The following is a 19,019-nucleotide window of genomic DNA, read 5'->3' on the forward strand; positions in this document are numbered from 1 at the left end:
GGAGTCGAAAGAAGAAGAAGAAGACGAAGAAAAAAAAAAAGAACGAGGAGGTAGAACATGTGCGGAAAGTTTTCTCCGACTATAGATATCCCCGTGTGATATAACGACGACTTATTCATTCCTTCTCACTTCTTCTTTTCGAGGATAATCGGATGAAATTTTTTTTCAACTTTCTGTTCAAACTTATATACACGCGCGATCCAAATACATAGGGAATGTCATAGCGGGATTTTCGAGACGATTAAACGTCGCGAGTATTCAAATGGACCGGATAATATAATATAATGAGATGGCCCTGTTTAAAATTATATTTACCGCGTCAACCTCCAGATCTATGATAACCGCGAACGATTAAATTACCAAGGACGAAAAATAAGCGATTATTGAGGACACTTGGATAAATTTTTTCGTCGCGACTCTCTCCGCTGTAAAAATTCCGTATAAAAATGTAATGAGCGTGTACAGCCTGTTTTTGGAGATTTCTTCAAAACCTGATTCAGCTCTTTGACTGCACCACCACCCGCGACCTTGACCGCTAGTAAATTACGTGGAAACGTTGAAAAATTCCCGAAACATAATAAGAAAGAGGTAATGACCCGACACACGAACGCCAACTCGTCTAACGTAAATGAGGATATTATAACAAAGAAAAAAAAAAAAAAAAAAGAAGTAAAATGTATCCGGTCGTCGAACCTCCTAGGTCGAAACGGACAAACGATCATTACTTGATGCGTTCGATATTCGAGCGATAAATATCCTGGTAAATTATCAGAGCCGTTGACGATGCACGTCACTTATTATCACACATCATCGCGGCATTTTCTCTCCGTCGTTAGTTTTTCATTATTTTTTTTTCTAGATTTTGCAAAGAAATTTGAGAACAACGAATCGGCTAATCGAAGAGATCTCTCTCTCTCTCTCTCTCTCGTCTCTGTGACAAAAGAAATACCGTAACTCTTGAATTAAAACAGGTCCCGTGCGTTCAGCTTGTATATGTATATAAAATCCGCATGTACGCCATTTATTTGGTATCCTGTGTGCAGAGGACACACGTCGCGATTCCCGTTAGCGCAGAAATTAGGTAGAGTCGACGAATCCGGAGTCCGAAATCAATCCAAATTCACCGGCTAGGTTTTTGAATGATAAACAAAAAAAAAAAAAAAAATGAAGAAAAAAGAAATATCTCAATCAAGGTACGTCGCAATCGTCATTTTGATCTATACTTTCTCAGACGAAACGTATTGAAAATAATTTGCAAAGTACGTTAGTTGGAATGAAAAAATAATGATAATTTGAATAACCTGTTAGAAATCCCACGCTTCGGGAATCCACCGGTTCTCGAAAATATATTCCATACAACGGTATAATATATCCTCAGTATCTATGATTGGCTCCGATGTTTCTTCGAGTGACTGACAAACTGCAAACATACTTACGTGTTATTAATTTAATGGCCTCACATGTTTCTCCGCTCCCGATGATCGAGTGTAGCTTATAAATTTCTGCTACGTACGAGTATAATAGATGTGTACAATGTAAATAGCTGCGATAGGCACTTACAAGCCCGCATGAGTGAAAAATGTTAATTGGTGACCGATGACTCCGTCATATTGGTAACATCGGATCCGACCTGAGCGCGTAAGCGCGATGATTAAGAAAAAAAAGAGAGAGAGAGAAAGATACGAAATAACAAGGGCGAGACACCGACGAGGACCGTCCGTCGCGATGTTACGTAATAATTTTTTTTCTATTTTTTCTACTTACCGATAATTCGTGCGATGCCTCTTCCTTCTGAAATCTTCCCGGCGTCCTGGTCAGTACCGAAGATATCTCGCTCTTTTAGAGACTCGTGTCTCGGTCAGCCTGCCTCTGGAAAAAAAAAAAAAACAACATTAATAACAATGATAAAAATAATAATCAAGAGGTGGTTTCGGGGCGACAAAAAAAACTAACATCGAACAAGTTCACTATCAATCAAGCTCGTGATTATCGTGTTCGTTCTAACAGATTCTCAAATTGAAAATGAAAGAACGGTCTAATACGCTACGTAAACTCGGAGCAATTTCGTTCTTTGATTTTTTTTTTTTTTTTTTTTTTGTTCACCTCTCTAATATCCTCACAAAGTCCGATACAACGGATTTATATCTTCTCTGTGCAGTTGACCGAAAAATTAGAGATGTGATCGAGTTCGAAAATTGGTGGCTCCGGTGGTTCCCATGGTAATTTTTTACCTTTTCTTTTCTTCTCATCCGTACGTATTCGTATGCGGGTACGAAAATGAAAGAAAAAAAAAACAAACTTTTCACGGAGTTTTACCCCTTCCGGAAAAATAATGAGGTATATAATTCGTTCGGTCGCGCATGAAATTTACGATAGATAGAGTAGTAAGTATCTCGATGGATACAGGATAACTGCTACGAAATAATTGAACTCCTTACTACCGTGCATAAAAGATAATGCGCAACGATCGACGAGCGTTCTCTATTTTTCCCTGAAATCTCGATGAATCCGCGAGTACACGTAAGGTAGCGAGTAAAATGTCAGGAGAATTAGCCCTTTTGAAATATGCCCGTTGTACACACACGCCGCACGAAAAAATCAACGTATACGGTAATTTTGAAAGCGTGCAAAACCCGTACGAATTTTACGACTTTCTTACAAGGTGAATCGATCGATTATCCGCATAATACGGGAGACTTTTTTTTCATGGAATAAAAATTGACTCCACAAGCGATATTATTATATATATACGTGTGTAGAGATAGTAATAGAATCTCGATATTATGTAACTCGGTACACACGCTATCTATGCATTATGTATTGCGCTCACATCCAAGTGAAATACGTGTACAGGGGAAGCTGTATAACTTAAGACAGCCATCAAAGATGTATATATATATATGTGTTAAGATAATATATACCCATACATTATGTACATATCGATACACCGCACGTAGGGATTGATCAATTGCGAGATTCAGAAATACAGAGATAAATAAATCTATATATATATATTTATATGTACACCATACGTACGAGAGGCAACGCAGTCACGTAAGAGATAAAAAGGAAAAGAAACATGAAAAAAAAAAAAAAAAAAACGCGTGATCCAGATTCTGTACGCAACCTAGTTGCGTTCTTGAGACTTTGACTGAAGGGGCGTTCACATAGATACGTGTAAACGATTAACGAAATAATTACTATAATTCGAACAAAACTATATACACAACATCTGCAGCTTCGGATTTCGGCGGAGGATGTTTCAAAAAAAAATCGTCAAGGATTCGCGCGGTCCGCATCTCATCTCAAGGCTTGCGAAGCGTCTTCCTCGAGATTCTTGGAAGCTGGAGTCCGCAACGATATGGGAAAGCATTCGAATCGTATGGTCCTGAAACGGATCGGTAAATCTCCGGAAGATCTGTTGGGCGCGCATTGCTGCGGCAATAACTATAAAACGGGCGCTGCCTTCTGTAATACTTGAAGAGAAAGCTAGAAGGCACGCCCTTGTAAGAGGCCACAAACCGCCTCTCCTATATATACATGTATATATATATATATATATATATATATATGTATCCAATGGTAGCACAACCGAGGCACTCTGAAACGGTAGCAGCAGACTGTCTGACATCGGCTCCCCTCAACAGCCTGTTTCTAGTAATTGTCTGGCGTTGCCAACGGGCAACAATAATGCTGTCAAGGCACGATCGCATGTGTTCGCCAACTCACCGCGATAATTTCAGACAGGTCTCCGGTCCGCAACACTACCGGGATTACCGCATACGAACGTCCGACGCGAAACGAACTACCCGACCGATATTTCCATCCTTCCCGAAAGTGCAGCTCGACGTTCATTGTCGAAGGGTCAAATTTGTGTCGTACTCGAACCGCGACCGAACCAAGTTTCTCCATTACGCATCTGTGAGGGACGAACGAATAATAGCGGCCGATGATTGACCATCGGAATCGGTTCGATTTCGATTGGGCGCGATCATTTTATTGCCTTTCGCCGAATCCGTCCGTGACGTTGTTAAAACGCAGAGATGCGGTAGCGCGATCATCCAGACTGTACAAGGTTGCAGCTGCACGTCGTAGAATCGGAACGAGCGAACGTCTGCGAATAATTGCGAAGTTGTAGTGGTTGACGTTGGTTGATGATACTTGTACGAGCGAAGAGTGAAACAGTGTTGGAGACACTTTAATTGCACGATCGAAACGCTCGATTCGAGAGAAAAAGAATTCCACGAAATTCCTGACCTTGGACCGTTGCAGTTGATGGAAAAAAAAAAAGTCATTGTTATCCGATCGGCAATTTGAAGAATCCCCGAGCTGTACGAGCGAGCCAAAGGATGGCGCGGTTCCGAGATGTGTACCTAATAGCCGAGATTCGCGGTTCCAGATCCGCACACGGAGTGCTTTTGGGAAGGATCGGTTTCACCCCGCTGTACCACTATTTCTCGGTAACGATCGAAAGCCCCCGGATGGTCCGCCGAAAATAAAATATCCTTCGACGTTGCGGAGGGAAGGAAAAAGAAGTAAGGAAAAAGAAGAAGAAGAAGAAGAAGAGATCCCCCGAATGATCCGCGGTCCGATGCGGCGAAATAGAATTCAGAGGCCGCCGCCTCCTTCGAAATTGCCACCCTAATAAACAAAATTAACTCCGGGGCCCCCGGACCCGGTCGTCCGAAAAAGCAGACGCGGGCATGTGCCGATGAGTGGTCTGCCTCCGTTGCGGAGGTCCGACGTTCGCGAACCGCCCATTCCGCGATCGAGCTGCTAAGAAATTCTCGGCTTGTCCATCTGACCCACAAAAGAACGAAAAAGTTGTCCAAGGTCAACGGAATCGCCGTCGACCAACGTTATTCGCGGCTTTCCATGGCTCGGGACTTACGTGCACACCGTGAAAGCGTCGCGGCATCGCGTTGCGGGCAGAAACAATTATCTCCGTTAATCTACGTCGCTCATCTCCTCCCCGCGTCAACGTGGACAAAACCCTCCTCACCGACTCGCGGAATTTCCATTCCGAATTATCGCGAATTGACGAAAGTATTCCCGTTTTTTTGCTTTTTGCGAATCGTCTGCTGGGTTTTGGATTTTTTTTTTTTTTTTTTTTTTGATAAAGATTTTACGAATGCACACGCGGGATAAAACCGAGATAGAAGCGAGCGTCGGGCTCGCGTGCGAACAAAGCCTCGGGTAAATTGCTCGCTTTGAAAAGTGGAGCTTGTTTAAGAAGGACCTGTACAACAATCGGAATGTCCAAGCCCTCGAAACAGTGACCCAGTGACGCACCGAACACAAAGGTTCGCGGGAACGCAAACCCCGCGTTGCCCTTCCGTTGAATGCGGCCGTACGCGTCTTTCGACGACGAGTTTTTGGTCGAAGGAACGCGAAGAATTGCAAGAGATATATTTAGGGGCCGACCCTGCTGGCCACCATCTTGATTTGGAGAGAAATACGTGCGATTCTTTTACCACCCCATTCCTCGTACATAGCTATATAAAGAGATCTGAAAATATGTCACGTAGCCTCCGCCTTTTATATATATATATATATATATATGTATCAAGATCGTGCATGTATGTGGGGCATTGTCGCGTCAAATCAGCCACCCCAATGTCGCATTTATTTTTATCCGAGCTTAATGAATTAGCAAAAAATTACTTCGTATACCCTGTGGATTTTTGCGCCATCTTTCATCGGGAAATTTTTTGCTCATTCGCGCAAAAATCATCTGTGCAAATTGAATATTTTTCTATATACGACGTAAAATAGAGGGTATGAAAAGTTGGAGTGGCTGTATAATCTTCGAGTATATCGTACGTACGATTTTATACCTTTGAATTTCTCCGGCACGCAACGGGCCGACCGACCTTCGCACACACGGTGCACAATCTCGTTCTGCGTTATCAGATTAATTAATTAACTAATTAATTAATTACTTAATTAAAATTTGTCAAATGAATAATGTCAGGAATCGCTGTTATTGCATTACTTTTCCGCATTAATTTACATACACTGCGATCCACCGCAGAAACTATGTCCTGAATGTCGCTCCGCGTATCTAGGAGGCGAATAGTTTTCTATTTGCATGAATGTGAAAAAAAAAAAGCGAAGAAAAAAAAAAAACGTAGTAACAAGAAATTTACATCGAAGGGAAAAAAAGACCGCGAAGCTTACGTGAGACGCGATAGAAGTTCATCGCGGATGAAGGAATGCGATGAAGTTAAATATAAAATAGAAGTAGGAGGAAAAAAAAAAAATAGAAAACGAAAAAAGTGGTGAACGTCACGTATATCGCTGTGAGGTGGATCGGCCAATTCCGCGCTGAGCAAAGCGCGCGTGGTGATCAGGAAAAGATGTCGCGGCTGTCAATATGTACCGTAATTCAATTACACGTGATACGTCGGTTACATACACCTACTTCGTGTTCAGGTTAATCGAGGTTCGTGCAATGCTGATGACTGGACACCATAGAACACTGTACGAAGTGGACATATCGGACGACCCGGGCAGTCCGGCTAGTCACCTAAGCCCGCGGCGCTGGGAGGCGAGAGTACAGAGTAAGGAGAAAAAAAAACAAAAAAACAACAAAAAAAAGACGAAAGAAATAAAAATTATACCCACAGGTATACGGGTAGAAGCTAAAAGACAGAAGAGACAGAAGGGAGCGACGCTAGGGTGCGGCCGCAGGGGTGCGCCTGTCACCCTAATGAACTTCGTGGATGGATCGAGAATGTGTGGAGGGAGTGAAAAAGGAGGTGGGAAGATGCGAGAGGCGGTAAAGGATCGAAGAAGCCACGAGAAAGGGAGGGCGAAGGGAAGGGCAGCCATAGGGCGTTCGCGGATCCACAGGCCATGCAGGCACGGTGGTGCTACGTGACGAACGGGCGAAGAGGAATGCGCGTTGTTGTAGGTGCGGGTATTCGTGGTAATCCAGTATACGTATCTACGGTGTGTGTATACCCGGGGACGTTGAGACGAGCGAGAAGAAACGAATAAAGTAAAGGACAACCGGCATCCGAGGAACGAGCATATAAAACAGTGACGTCATACGACCGGCGAGTGGTCCCAACCGCAGAATAATCCTGCGGAGCCCCGGTCTTCTTCGTATCGCGTTGTTCGGATGGAATCCCGATGCATAGCGAGAAAGGAATTCGCGAATTTCCGATTACGTTCGAGGAAATCGGTCGAAACGTCCACTCGATCGGAATATTTCCAAATTCATTTTCCGTTCTTCCTTTCGTTGGAAACGTCATATCGGGTAGACACCTTGATAAAAGTGGGTCGTTCGAACGACGCCGAGCGTTTCGTTTTGCGGGAAATCGACGATTCCCAATTCCCAATTGAAACGTCATCCGACAATATATATAAATACGCGTAAAAGCCATACGACGAAGTACATTAAAACGCGATACACCGCAGCTGGCGAAGAATTAAAAAGTAAACGTTGAGAAAGGAAGAGCTGCTATGTTATTTCTACTCACGTATAAGAACACCTATATGCGGGTAGACGAGTGTACGGACCTCTATTCATTAAACACACGCCGTTCCGTTTCGTTTCGTTTCATTTCATTTCATTTCATTTCAAACGTTAATTACTCTCTTCGTACACTTTTTTTTCCACTCCGCACGCGAATTACTCCGAACCGACTGCCTCTATGGGCGTAATTAAACACGTATGCAAAATGTTGAACTTCCATCTGTTTCCAAGTTTCAACCTCACGCCGTAAGCCTAAAATAAATTTCTTCGGCACTGTCCTCAAAGTGTTCTAATGAGGAAATTTGATCGTTGAATTGTTTAATTTTTTTTATGTGATTTCGAAAAACAATTTCACGCGAGGAACTACCCGACCAACTCTCGCAAGAATCAGCTAGCTACTTTGGTTTAAAAGTTGGGCAAATTTTTTTCTCTCCTCATTCCTGGGAAGTTTTAGAAAACTCTCCAGTTCCATTTTCTTTTTCTTATTTCTTTTTTTTTCTTTTTCTCTCATTCACAATTCCGTTCGTTGGTTTCTTTTTTCTGTGTGTATTCTGCAGCTGTTTAACGAGTTTCTATAGTTTTTCGCACCAGTGGTATATATAAGGATAGAGGAGCGCAGAGGTGGGGTACCGCGCGGGGTCTACGAGAGTGAAGAAATACCAACTTCGCATGACCCATCCTTCGCTCCTCCACCAACAAAGTTTCATTCGAAGCGAACACCGAGATTATATACCCGCGTCGTTTGTAATCCCGGGTTGGCTAGACGCTATGCAGTAACTGCAGTCGCTACGCTTATGGGCTTTGGTCACGAAACTTGCACGGCAAAAGTTCGCAAGCTTCGACACAAGGAATTACATAGAATTATCTATCGGAATACGCTACGTCTGCCGTATATGAAGTCGAATTCTATCTGAATATATATTTCACAATTTACACGTAATGCGCACCTCCGTGTCTACCAAAAGAGCGGCGGCACGAATTTTTTTTTTTTTTCCAATTTTTACGTAAAATATGAAAATAAGGTCAGCCGAAATAAATTGAACGTAGAAAATCATATCCCACGTATATTGTACGATTGTAAAAATAGTTTCTATACGAGATGCGTGTAATAAGTAATAATTCAATTTGGTATATTGCGCGTATATGACACGAGTGAATTTTACTGCTCATATATATGTAAACGGTGTGTACTCAAATAATTGAGTAAATGTTTAAAAAATTTACCTTTATGTCTTTCGTATTAACTAATAAGATTGTATAATAAAATTTGATTCGGAGGAAGTCTGTGAAAAAAACAAGCCATAAGAATCGTAGTATTTTCCATGGTGGAATACCTTTGATTTTTATAGTCAATTGCAAAGCAATCTAATTGAACTGGCATTGCGTGCGCTGCGCTTCGTTGCGTTGCGTTGTTACTGTGAGATATCTTTATAGGTTCGAGTCATAGTTCAATTTACTCGACCAATTCGTGTTTCTGAGGCTAAAATGCTTCAGAGAGAAATGTCCCTCAATTGATCTTGGAAATACTTCATTTTTGGTCCGAAAATCGAGAAAACTCGGAGGGGTACTCCTTGAAATTTTGTCGATTTTGCGTCAAAAAAAAATATTCCATCGAGTTATCGCCAATTTTTCACTTTTTGGAGCAGAAAAATTATGAGACATATCGATTGGTTTTAGTCGTAGACCCACTTTGATTCGTCTCAATCCATGCATAGGTCGAAATATTCGAATTTCTCAATTCACCAGCAAACCCGAGCTTTGCTGGAGTCAGCGTAGCCGACAGCGTAGCGCTTTGTTGTGAGTCGTCACCTTCAGGGCTTAGCAGAGGTGACGCACCACAACAAACCCCCATGACCGTGGCTACCTGACTCCAGCTAAGCTCGGGTTCGCTGGTGAATTGAGAAATTCGAATATTTCGACCCATGCATGGATTGCGACGAGTCAAAGTGGATCTACGACTAAAACCAATCGATATATCTTATAATTTTTCTGCTCCCAACAGCGAATAATTGATGATTACTCGATCGATTGCATGAGTAGATAATTTTGACTTTCAGATTTGGATTCCTGAGCTGATTATACGTGAGATTACTCTTGAAAAACTAAAAAAAAATTCGATTTTCGAGCAAAAAAATGGATCATTTTTTTATTCGGGTTAATTATGCTTTTCTGAAGTATTTTGACCTCAGGAATCCGAATCTTGAAGAAAAAATTATCTTTCTCTAAAATTGACCGAGTTATCGCCAATTTTCAGCTTTTTGGGGTCAAAAATAAAAAATTGATTTTTTAATCTATATTGATGTAATTTGAGCTCAGGAATCTGAATTCACAAGAAAAATTGATCTATCTTCAAAAATGACTGAGTTATCGCCAAATTATCGCATTTTTTGGCATAAATTTGAGGATATCTCGAAGGGAAAAAATCGTAGCTCAATTTGGACAACGGATTCGTGTTCCTGAGGTCAAAATACATAAGAAAAGTGCCATACGATCAATTTTGAAAAATAAAAATTTTTGGCCAAAATTTGAGATTTTTCCAAGGGGTACCCCTTACGATTTTTTCAAATTTTGACCAAAAATTTTTATTTTTCAAAATTGATCGTATGGCACTTTTCTTATGTATTTTGACCTCAGAAACACGAATCCGTTGTCCAAATTGAGCTGCGATTTTTTCCCTTCAAGATATCCTCAAATTTATGCCAAAAAATGCGATAATTCGGCGATAACTCAGTCATTTTTGAAGATAGATCAATTTTTCTTCTGGATTCGAATTCCTGAGCTCAAATTACATGAAGATAGATCAACAGATCAATTTTGTATTTTTGACCCGAAAAAGCTGAAAGTTGGCGATAACTCGGTCAATTTTAGAGATAGATCAATTTTTCTTTCAGATTAGTGTTCCTGAGGTCAAAATACGTCAGAAAAGTGTCCTACAATCAATTTTCAAAATACTTTATTCTTGGCTTAAAAATCGAAACAATCCAAAGAGGTATGCCTTGGATCTTCTTCGTCTCTAGGGTCAAGAATTGGGAGATCATTTCTCGATGTATTCCTGTGTGTCCTCAGTTCCTCAGAAATCGCAGAAATTCAATAACCATATAGCCGTAACTTACGCATTCCTCCGTCAGCTTATTCTCGCCCAGACTGGACACTTTTTTCCGTGCTCACCGAAGCTTACGAAAATTAAAAAATCTCATCAGCAACGATGTGACTTCAAAAGAGCAAGAAAAAATGAAATTGATAATAATTAATCAACTTCATCATACGCGTTCAAGTTCAATCTCAATAATATTAGCGAGTTTCCACTGATATAATTAACGCTACGTACCCATGGGTGCGTCTATCTCCACGATCAATCTATTTTTAACTATTATATTATCTATACATATAGTTAATTAAATTTTTTTTCTCACATAAATTTTTTCATCCGCGCGCTTGTTCGTCAGAACTCGCAGGTTAGTGACCGGTTTTTCACCGCCGCGGATCGAATAATTATCTCGTATACGTAGACGCACGCACACACACACGTATACGTCCGCGATTTGAACCTCTATATACAACATCCCGACGATCATGTTAGTTTAAAGACGACTGTAAGAAAAAGAGAATGAGAAAAATAAAAAATCGAAATTAGAGTTCTCCCGACGCAAATTATGCGAGTCATGTCTAATTAAAAATCAATTTCAGAGCCGTTCGTCGAATACGATTTCAATGACCCCTGGCTGGCGCGGGCTCTGATTTTCACATATTTCCTATCTGTATCGTCAGTTTCCTCCGTCGGCTTTGCGGTAGTTTCAATAAATCACGTACATACGTATATACCTATATACCTAGGACTTTATCAAACTACGTGTGATAAACAATAATCGACAGCTGTTTGTTTATTGTTGTGACCGTTGTGAAATATGCATTGCATAGGTGTACACGCGCAGGACGTAGCTACGTACGTACGTACGTACGTCGCGGAGCTTGCAGCTTCGTCGCGTATAACATCGCGCGTAGCGTCGTTGGATTTTACGTGGGATGATTTGACTGGCCATTAGACTTACGCAATTCTTAACCAAGGTGGATACGGGTACGTTGAATACCTTCGTACGGATAGGTAGGTACAACACCGCCGCCACCGCCACCACCACCACCACCACTACCACTACTCTTCCGCTATATTACAAGAAGACGAAGGGGAGACGACGCGACCGCGACGCGACGCGACGCGCGAGTTATACGACTTACGGGCAGTGCGTGGAGCACGCTTCTAGACGTGAGATTGAACAATGAACTTGACACCGGGCAAAGGCGACGACCTCACGAGCTTCGAACGCGGACGCCTACATACCTCGTGTGTATATTACACGTGTATATACCAACCAGCGTTACATGGGCGAGTGCATTATGTACTTACATAGCTAGCGTGTACATAAGACCGTAAATGTACGTACGTACGACGTATGGTACCGAGCATCCTTCATTCTCAGGTTTCTTCTATTTCTTATCTAGATTCTTTACGTGCCATCGATTCCCCGGATCGGAAGCTCGAACATAAAAAGCGGAAGACCGTAACCCGAGGAACGAAAAAAAATTCGTCTGAAAGCTGCCGTAAAACCGAGCAGAAAATCAGCCCCGATGGAACTTGGCTCCGAAATTTATTCCTCGTCGTCCGTCGCTTGGTCCTTTTTTTTTTTTTTGCATCCGGGGCAAAAAGCTTCGCGTTAATTTTCGAAAACTTCTAACAAAGTTCGTTGCACGTGGAAGCGACGTTTGTAGGTGTACGTAAAAAACGTTCGAACTAGGAGTTACGTTACTCGTACGTACAAATGTGAGTGTTACACGCAATTCGTTATAGGTATGTGGTTACGTATGTATATATACCACACAGGGTTCGATAAACCGTGAAATAAGCGCAGAAAGTTAAATAATCCATTAGCTGGAACGGGGGGGGGGAAAACACAGCTGCGGAATAAGCGTCGCGTCGCATCGTCGATAATAGCGCGATAATGCATCGCGCCTTGTATCAATTTATTTTTTCCAATAAGTACATACGACCTATCTTTAGAAAATTTTATGTAGGTGTATAGGTTGTTGGGTATAAATAACAACGAACAACGAACCGAGTAAAACTATATTGCGGGGGAGTAGCTTATGATCCACGAAGAAACTCAAATACTAGCGCACATGTAATTCTACTATGCTATGCTAGATAAATTATTTGTCAAACTGGCGTGCCTCGAGTGAGGTATAAAAATTCATAAATTACACAAAATTCCTCAGAAAAATTGTCGTTACAAAATTACATACATATAGCTCACCGTCGTTTGCTTATATCCGATGCAATTTTTACCGAAATTTTTCTGTCCCCACATAAAATCATGATTTATTTAACAATAAAGCGCACGCTTTCGTATATACGTGTATATTTAACGTAGGACACGTATCGTGTGTACGTGTGCCCGTTTATGCTAATGAGGCATTCATTAACGATTCGTTAAAACTGTCGATCGCAGCGAAAACCGGATATTTCTGTACGGTTAAAAAGAAATCGTGACTCTGAATAGCAAAGCGCGGGCGCTGCAGCAGCGATGCAGCGTACAGAAGGTATACGTGTAATAAAACGCTAGAATTTCACCTTTATCAGAAGAATTTTTTTTTTTTTTCCGTTTTACATTCATTATATCGATCCTTCGAATTACAGATTCATGGATTCCCGGCGAAAGAATGAAAAAAAAGAAACAAAAAAAAGGAAGCTAAGAAACGGAAAGAATTTGAACTCATGAAGAGTCATCCGTATTTGGTAGATCGCCAAAAATGCGGTGTGGTATACAGATTCGCTTTATTTTCGAAATGGAGGAACGAACCGTACGGCAGACGTTAGACACACACATACAATATATCCGTTGGACTTGGACTTTAGTGGGGACATCAACGCTCGTTACGGTGCGCACGGAGGTGCGGTATAAGGTAATTTTACTATTTGATTTGCGAGGGTATGGCGGCGATAGCGTTTGTACGGGCAATAGGAACAGCGTAACGCGCGCTTGTATTATAAATATATCGATCTATACATAGGGGGTAAGGCACGTACGTGTTGCCTCGTGAAGAATAGAACAATTGTCACGATTCAGCGAGCCGATAATAATTGACATAATTGGATCCCAAAGGTGTTGCCTTATAGCGTCGTGACTCGGGCTTAAGATGCGGCCGGAATAGCTTCCGTGGCATCGTTACCATTCCGACCGCTCGTTATGAATGTCCGAATCATTCTCGGAGTATCTCTGTCTCTCCACGTTGGCGGTATCAGATTATACCGGACGGTATGGTCGGCGGGTATACCTACGTGGAAAGCCGGGGATGCTGCGGAGTCACGTTTTGCCGGAGTATACAATACGAGATCGAGATCTTGAGGGAAGAGTTCTCAACGAGACCACGTTGGCCCCCGGCGAGACCATCAAAACTACGCAATATACGAATGTGGAGCGGTGAAGAGGGTGAGAGAAAATAGTGGAAATAGAAAAAACGTGTGCACGCGCGGTGAAAAACGGAACGAGATCGAGAAAAAAAAGGATGGAAAGGATGGAAAGGTACGCGTACGTGCGAGTGCGTTAGCTTCGTACGCAGAGTTCGTTTGCCCGGTCGAGGAGAGGAGGCAGAGACTCCTGGTTGAATTCATAGTTACGTGGGCACCTTTATATTCCTTTTTCCACGCCGCACTGACATATTAAGATCACCTCGTGAGATAAAGGCTTAAAGACTATTCGTCGAGTCATAAAGATAGGAGGTACGGTGTCCCGAGTCGAGGAAACGCGAATGTCGTTCTGCTGTTTTGCTGTATATTAAGCTAATAGAGTGATTTTCGCGTCTTATCGAAAGATCTTTGTTTTTCATCACGTTATTAAATATCGTTGGTATAATCTTCAACGAGTTATTCAATTGGGCTTCTATATTTCCGAGTTTGAAATTCGACCGTTTCTTTTTCTCCTTTCGATGATTAACGCGTGAAAAATTTCGATCGTCGAGACAATCGGTCGTTGCAGATTCGGAGTACGGTATAAATCTTAATTATCGATCGGCCCGGAGTAGGGGGGGGGGGGGGGGGGGAGACAATTAGCGGAGAAGAACCTGGTCGAAATAAATTAATTCGACAATTAAGTGTCAACGAAATACACGCAGCCCAACTAACTGCCTGTACCCGGCCGAGAGGAGAAGCAAGTGAAGGATCCGGAGAAAGAATTAAAGTAAAAGAAAAGAGATGGGAGATAAAAAACCGGTCGACTAAAAATCGGCTATAAAACGCGTGCACGTTTGAAAGGAACATGAAGACACGTCTTTGAGTGGCTGCCGTGTGCAGAAACGCGGATGACATTCGAAGACCAGCTTGAGAAAGAAGGCAGCCATGAGAGACCTTAAAAACGCGATGTAGGCTTCGCGGCCAAGTTCAACGTTAACTGACATTTTCGATTTCTCCCACCGGATGTACGAGCCGGCGGTAAGCGCGTTCGCTCGCTCGCTCGTTCGCTCCTGCGGTTCGAAATGAGGAATACAAATTAGACCTGAATAAGTTTCTAGATTCAAACGACCCAAGGGGCACAGTCGAATTACTCTTTTCGGATACGGTTATACAGATCCGCGTATAACTCGCGCTCCAAGATCATCCGGAACATCGCGTGCCCCCGCCATTTAATCTCTAATGTTTTTCTACCTTGAAAATGGCCGTAAAAAGACCCTGACGAAAAAAAAACAAAATTCACATATATATGATTACGTGGGTACATAGGATCCGAGGAAAACAACCCAGGAATATACGAGGCGATAAGAGAGATAATTTTTATCATTCGATCTCACGCTCCGAGCGAAGAAGTTTCGAGCATTAAAGTTGGACTCTTTGGTTTCCAGCGGGCGCGCGCGCGCATGGTGACCCAGTAAAAAAAACCGGAAAATAAAAAACGACCATTGCCGAAGTCGGTCAAACAAATATTTTTCAAAGCAAAAGATCAACGACATTCATACGCGAGAAGTGTGAGCGAAAATCTCACAGTTCGAAAGCAGTTCTCGCCAATATTGACAATTTTTTTAATCGACGACACCCGACCACTCCCCTTGAGTAATTATGAATTTATTATAAAAAAAAGTTTATCGATCAAAATATCGCAATCGTATCGAGTCTCTAGAAAGTCTTTCGTCTCCTGCGATCTTTATTACATGCTCACGAAAAAAACTATCAAAACGACGGAATAATTTTCGCGTAATCATTTTTCTAAAATAAATCGCATCGGATTTTTGTGGAATTCGAAAACAGATTACCACAAAATGGCGCACAGTCCCGATATCCATCGAGGGCGTACTTCAGGTTCGCGTATTCATGGGACTGATTAATTCGAATATAATTCGAACCGACATCGCACGTAATGGCAACCTTTGTGTCAATCCCAACTGGAATCCTACCCCAGTATAAAGTATAGCCGGTTACCTTATTCGTGTACCGGAACCGATTAGCATTCGTACTTTATCTTTGCACCTAATGTAAGTAACTAGACAACAGTAAAACCATCTAGATATATATATATACGCGTCAGCAATGTTGCGATATAAGAGCCTTTGTTAGTTTATGCAGATCGAATACGAAACGAACAAGGTAATCAGAATCCGGAAGGACGTACAAGGTTGATGATGTACTTTTATACACGTACGTATACTTTCCGTACGTATAACACGTATAAAATAATTAGTTTCTCGTGCTCGTTTCGGAATATAAATAAAATATGTTAAAAATTCTTTCTTATTTTAATCAACTGTACCTGCGTGTATACATATAAACTCGTTTAACGTTTATTTAATTAAAGAATCTTATATGTTAAACAAACCCGTCAAATATATGTACAACAAAATACGTGGTACATTTCAAGTTTGAGAAAAGAACGAAAAAAATGAACAATGAGCAAATGTTTTATCTTGATCGTCGTTTCACAAACAGTTAACGTTTCGACAAAATTCTTCTAACATCCAACCATACACTTACCCGTGTTTCGTACCTCGTGCGACGAACTTCAAAGATCCCGAACGGAGTAAAAAGAATTTGAAACGAAAAAAAAAGGTAAAAAAAGTTCACAGCCATTCGTTGGACATGTAACTCTGGTACCACAAAATTGGCAGGTTAGACGAAATACGAATGTAACACGCGAGCTATTTCGTAATGAATACGTGTATTACGTACCAATTTTTTTTTTTTTTTCGTCTTCGTTTCTAGATTTTTTTTTCGCGGTTTACAGAAAAACGTCTTAAAAATTCCAGATAATATGAGAGTCGAAACGATTTCACGCCGGTCGATTATGACGTAGTATCACATTCCTGAGGACGAGTTTAAATTCGAAAACCGAGTATCGGTTCGATCAAAATTTCAGCTATTCCATATCACGTGAATTTATGTATCTCGTAGTTATATCCAGACATCCGGTATGTGATTTGAAATTTTCGAGAGTCTCGTTAACGACTCGAATTAGAATTTTGGATAATTAAACGCATCGTCGGCTATTATTTCATATCTAGCGATAATATTCACTCGTTAATTGTTACAACCTTTTCCCTGTTTATCTTAGTTTCATTTTTGATATCGTGGTTTTTTTTCCCTTTCTTTTTTATCTATCGACGCACTTCAAAATCTACATCCTGATTCCGCGTTGGCGTGATACGACAGGAAATTATCCATAGTTATACACGCGAACGATGCGTGATATATTCAATTACAATAATTCGTACGAACGTATAAGGATGACATCACAATATACACTTGCTCAACGACTCGGTAATGTAATGTCTCCGACGCATGAAAGATGGACCAAAGCTTCGCAAAAAAAAAAAAAAAAAAAAGACCGCAAAAAAAAAGGAGTAAAAAATACTGTCCAACGAACAAAAGTAATAAAGTCGCAAATGAAAAGAGGACGACGGGAAGAGCAAGACCCAGACGACTCGCGAATGATCTCACTGGCTGGGCTGCGAAAAAAGTATGTAACAAAAAAATTGAAAAAAAAAAAAAAAAAAAAACGGAGGAGACCACACCGCTCATCCCAGACGCTGATATTACGCCGATATTTTCAATACTATTCGAAATATTTCACATGTAAAAGATTGCATATTTTGCGCTACCATTTTCGAACGCGTGAGCTCGTTGAACGGTAAAAGTATAATAAATATTAAATATACTAGCTGAAGAGTATGGACATCGAGAAGAAAAAAAAAACGAGAAAAAGAAAATGACACCTCGTGTGAACGAACGTTCCGTTCATATGTATACGCGTATACCCATATACCGGTCATTTGGTTATTTATAAATTACCGTATGCTTTGAATGAATAAGATTTCGGTCGAAAAATTCAGCTGGTTTCATTATACTACAATTTTTTTTTTTTGTTGGGTTTCTTTTTCTTTTTTTTTTTTTTTTTTTTGTAGACGAGCCCACATCGCGACGTATATGAATAAAGATCGTATGTATATTCGACAATAATAGTCAATCGGTGAACCCATATATTTTATTTTAATAAGCAATGCATACAATTACCGATGAACTGCACACCGCAGTTTTATTACCGACTTCACAAACTGCATATACCTGTACGATATGCATACACGCGCTTCGGCCCGCATTGCACACTCGAGAGGAATCGGGTCATAGGATATAATGCTTAAAAGCGGATCATATAATTTAGATTGGCAATTGTCGAGTGGTTTCGATGTCGGGGAACGCGAGTATCGCTTCCTATAGGTGTACCCAACGTACGTACCTACCACGTTTGGCAATTAAAAATGCCGTTACACCGCGATAATATACTATTTTCAACGTATATCCGGAATACATTTCACGACGCAAGAAAAACGGTCCGCCACGATCCTTAAATATACGAAGGACTTTGAAGAATTTTTCCGTGCGAACCAAACTCCGGACAAATGAAACATAAAATCTGATATTTCCGGTATGCGTTAAGAAAAATGTTCCCATTAATGACGAGGTGAGATTGCAGCGACCTAGTAATGCAACAAAAAAAAAAAAGTGAAAAAAAAAACAAAAAACAGAAAATGTGTCTAATTGATGCTCGATGGGAGAAGAAATTGGTCGCATCCTTGTCTGCATTGTGCGGTAACGTAATATAATATAACGAGCCCCGTCACCGTGACATCACACGGGGTATTTATAACCAAGATAATGATTATTTATAGTTTATTATATATATATAAGAGCGAAGCGGCATCAGCACATCAAACATGTTTCGTTCAATGCCACGTGACCGGAGTCGTCGCCTGTGAGAGCCGAGTGCTCTTTCACCGTATCAGCGGCAATACGCGGTACAAAATGGTAACGTCAAAGATGACGCGTCGCTCGGGAACGCTTGGACGTGTCCTTCGTGAATTCAATTTTTCCATTTTTTTCTCTTCTCTGCATCTTTCTTTCTTCGACGTTAGACGGGAAAGATATTTTCAAAAATCGTACCTACGAGTATACACATCGCGCGCTTCGTAACACGATGAATAATACCCGGAGACCTCGACGCCG

General features: G+C 41.2%; 2 protein-coding genes across 3 annotated transcripts in view; one reads left to right on the forward strand and one right to left on the reverse strand.

The window, feature by feature from the left end:
- The window catches only part of LOC105692604, an 89,123-nt gene that overhangs the window by 54,479 nt on the left and 15,625 nt on the right, over positions 1-19,019 (reverse strand). For both annotated transcript variants that reach the window (XM_048654207.1, XM_012411911.3), the window contains exon 2: positions 1,765-1,869. The gene's annotated coding sequence lies outside the window, so the exon portion shown is untranslated. The remainder of the gene's footprint in view (positions 1-1,764; positions 1,870-19,019) is intronic.
- Positions 6,322-7,869, forward strand: LOC125500657. Its single transcript, XM_048654210.1, has 2 exons — positions 6,322-6,563; positions 6,630-7,869. Exons 1-2 carry the CDS (start codon positions 6,377-6,379, stop codon positions 6,881-6,883), a joined length of 441 nt encoding a protein of 146 aa, XP_048510167.1. The 5' UTR covers positions 6,322-6,376; the 3' UTR covers positions 6,884-7,869.

This window comes from Athalia rosae, chromosome 4 (genome assembly GCF_917208135.1).
Source record: "Athalia rosae chromosome 4, iyAthRosa1.1, whole genome shotgun sequence".
NCBI classification, from domain to species: domain Eukaryota; kingdom Metazoa; phylum Arthropoda; class Insecta; order Hymenoptera; family Athaliidae; genus Athalia; species Athalia rosae.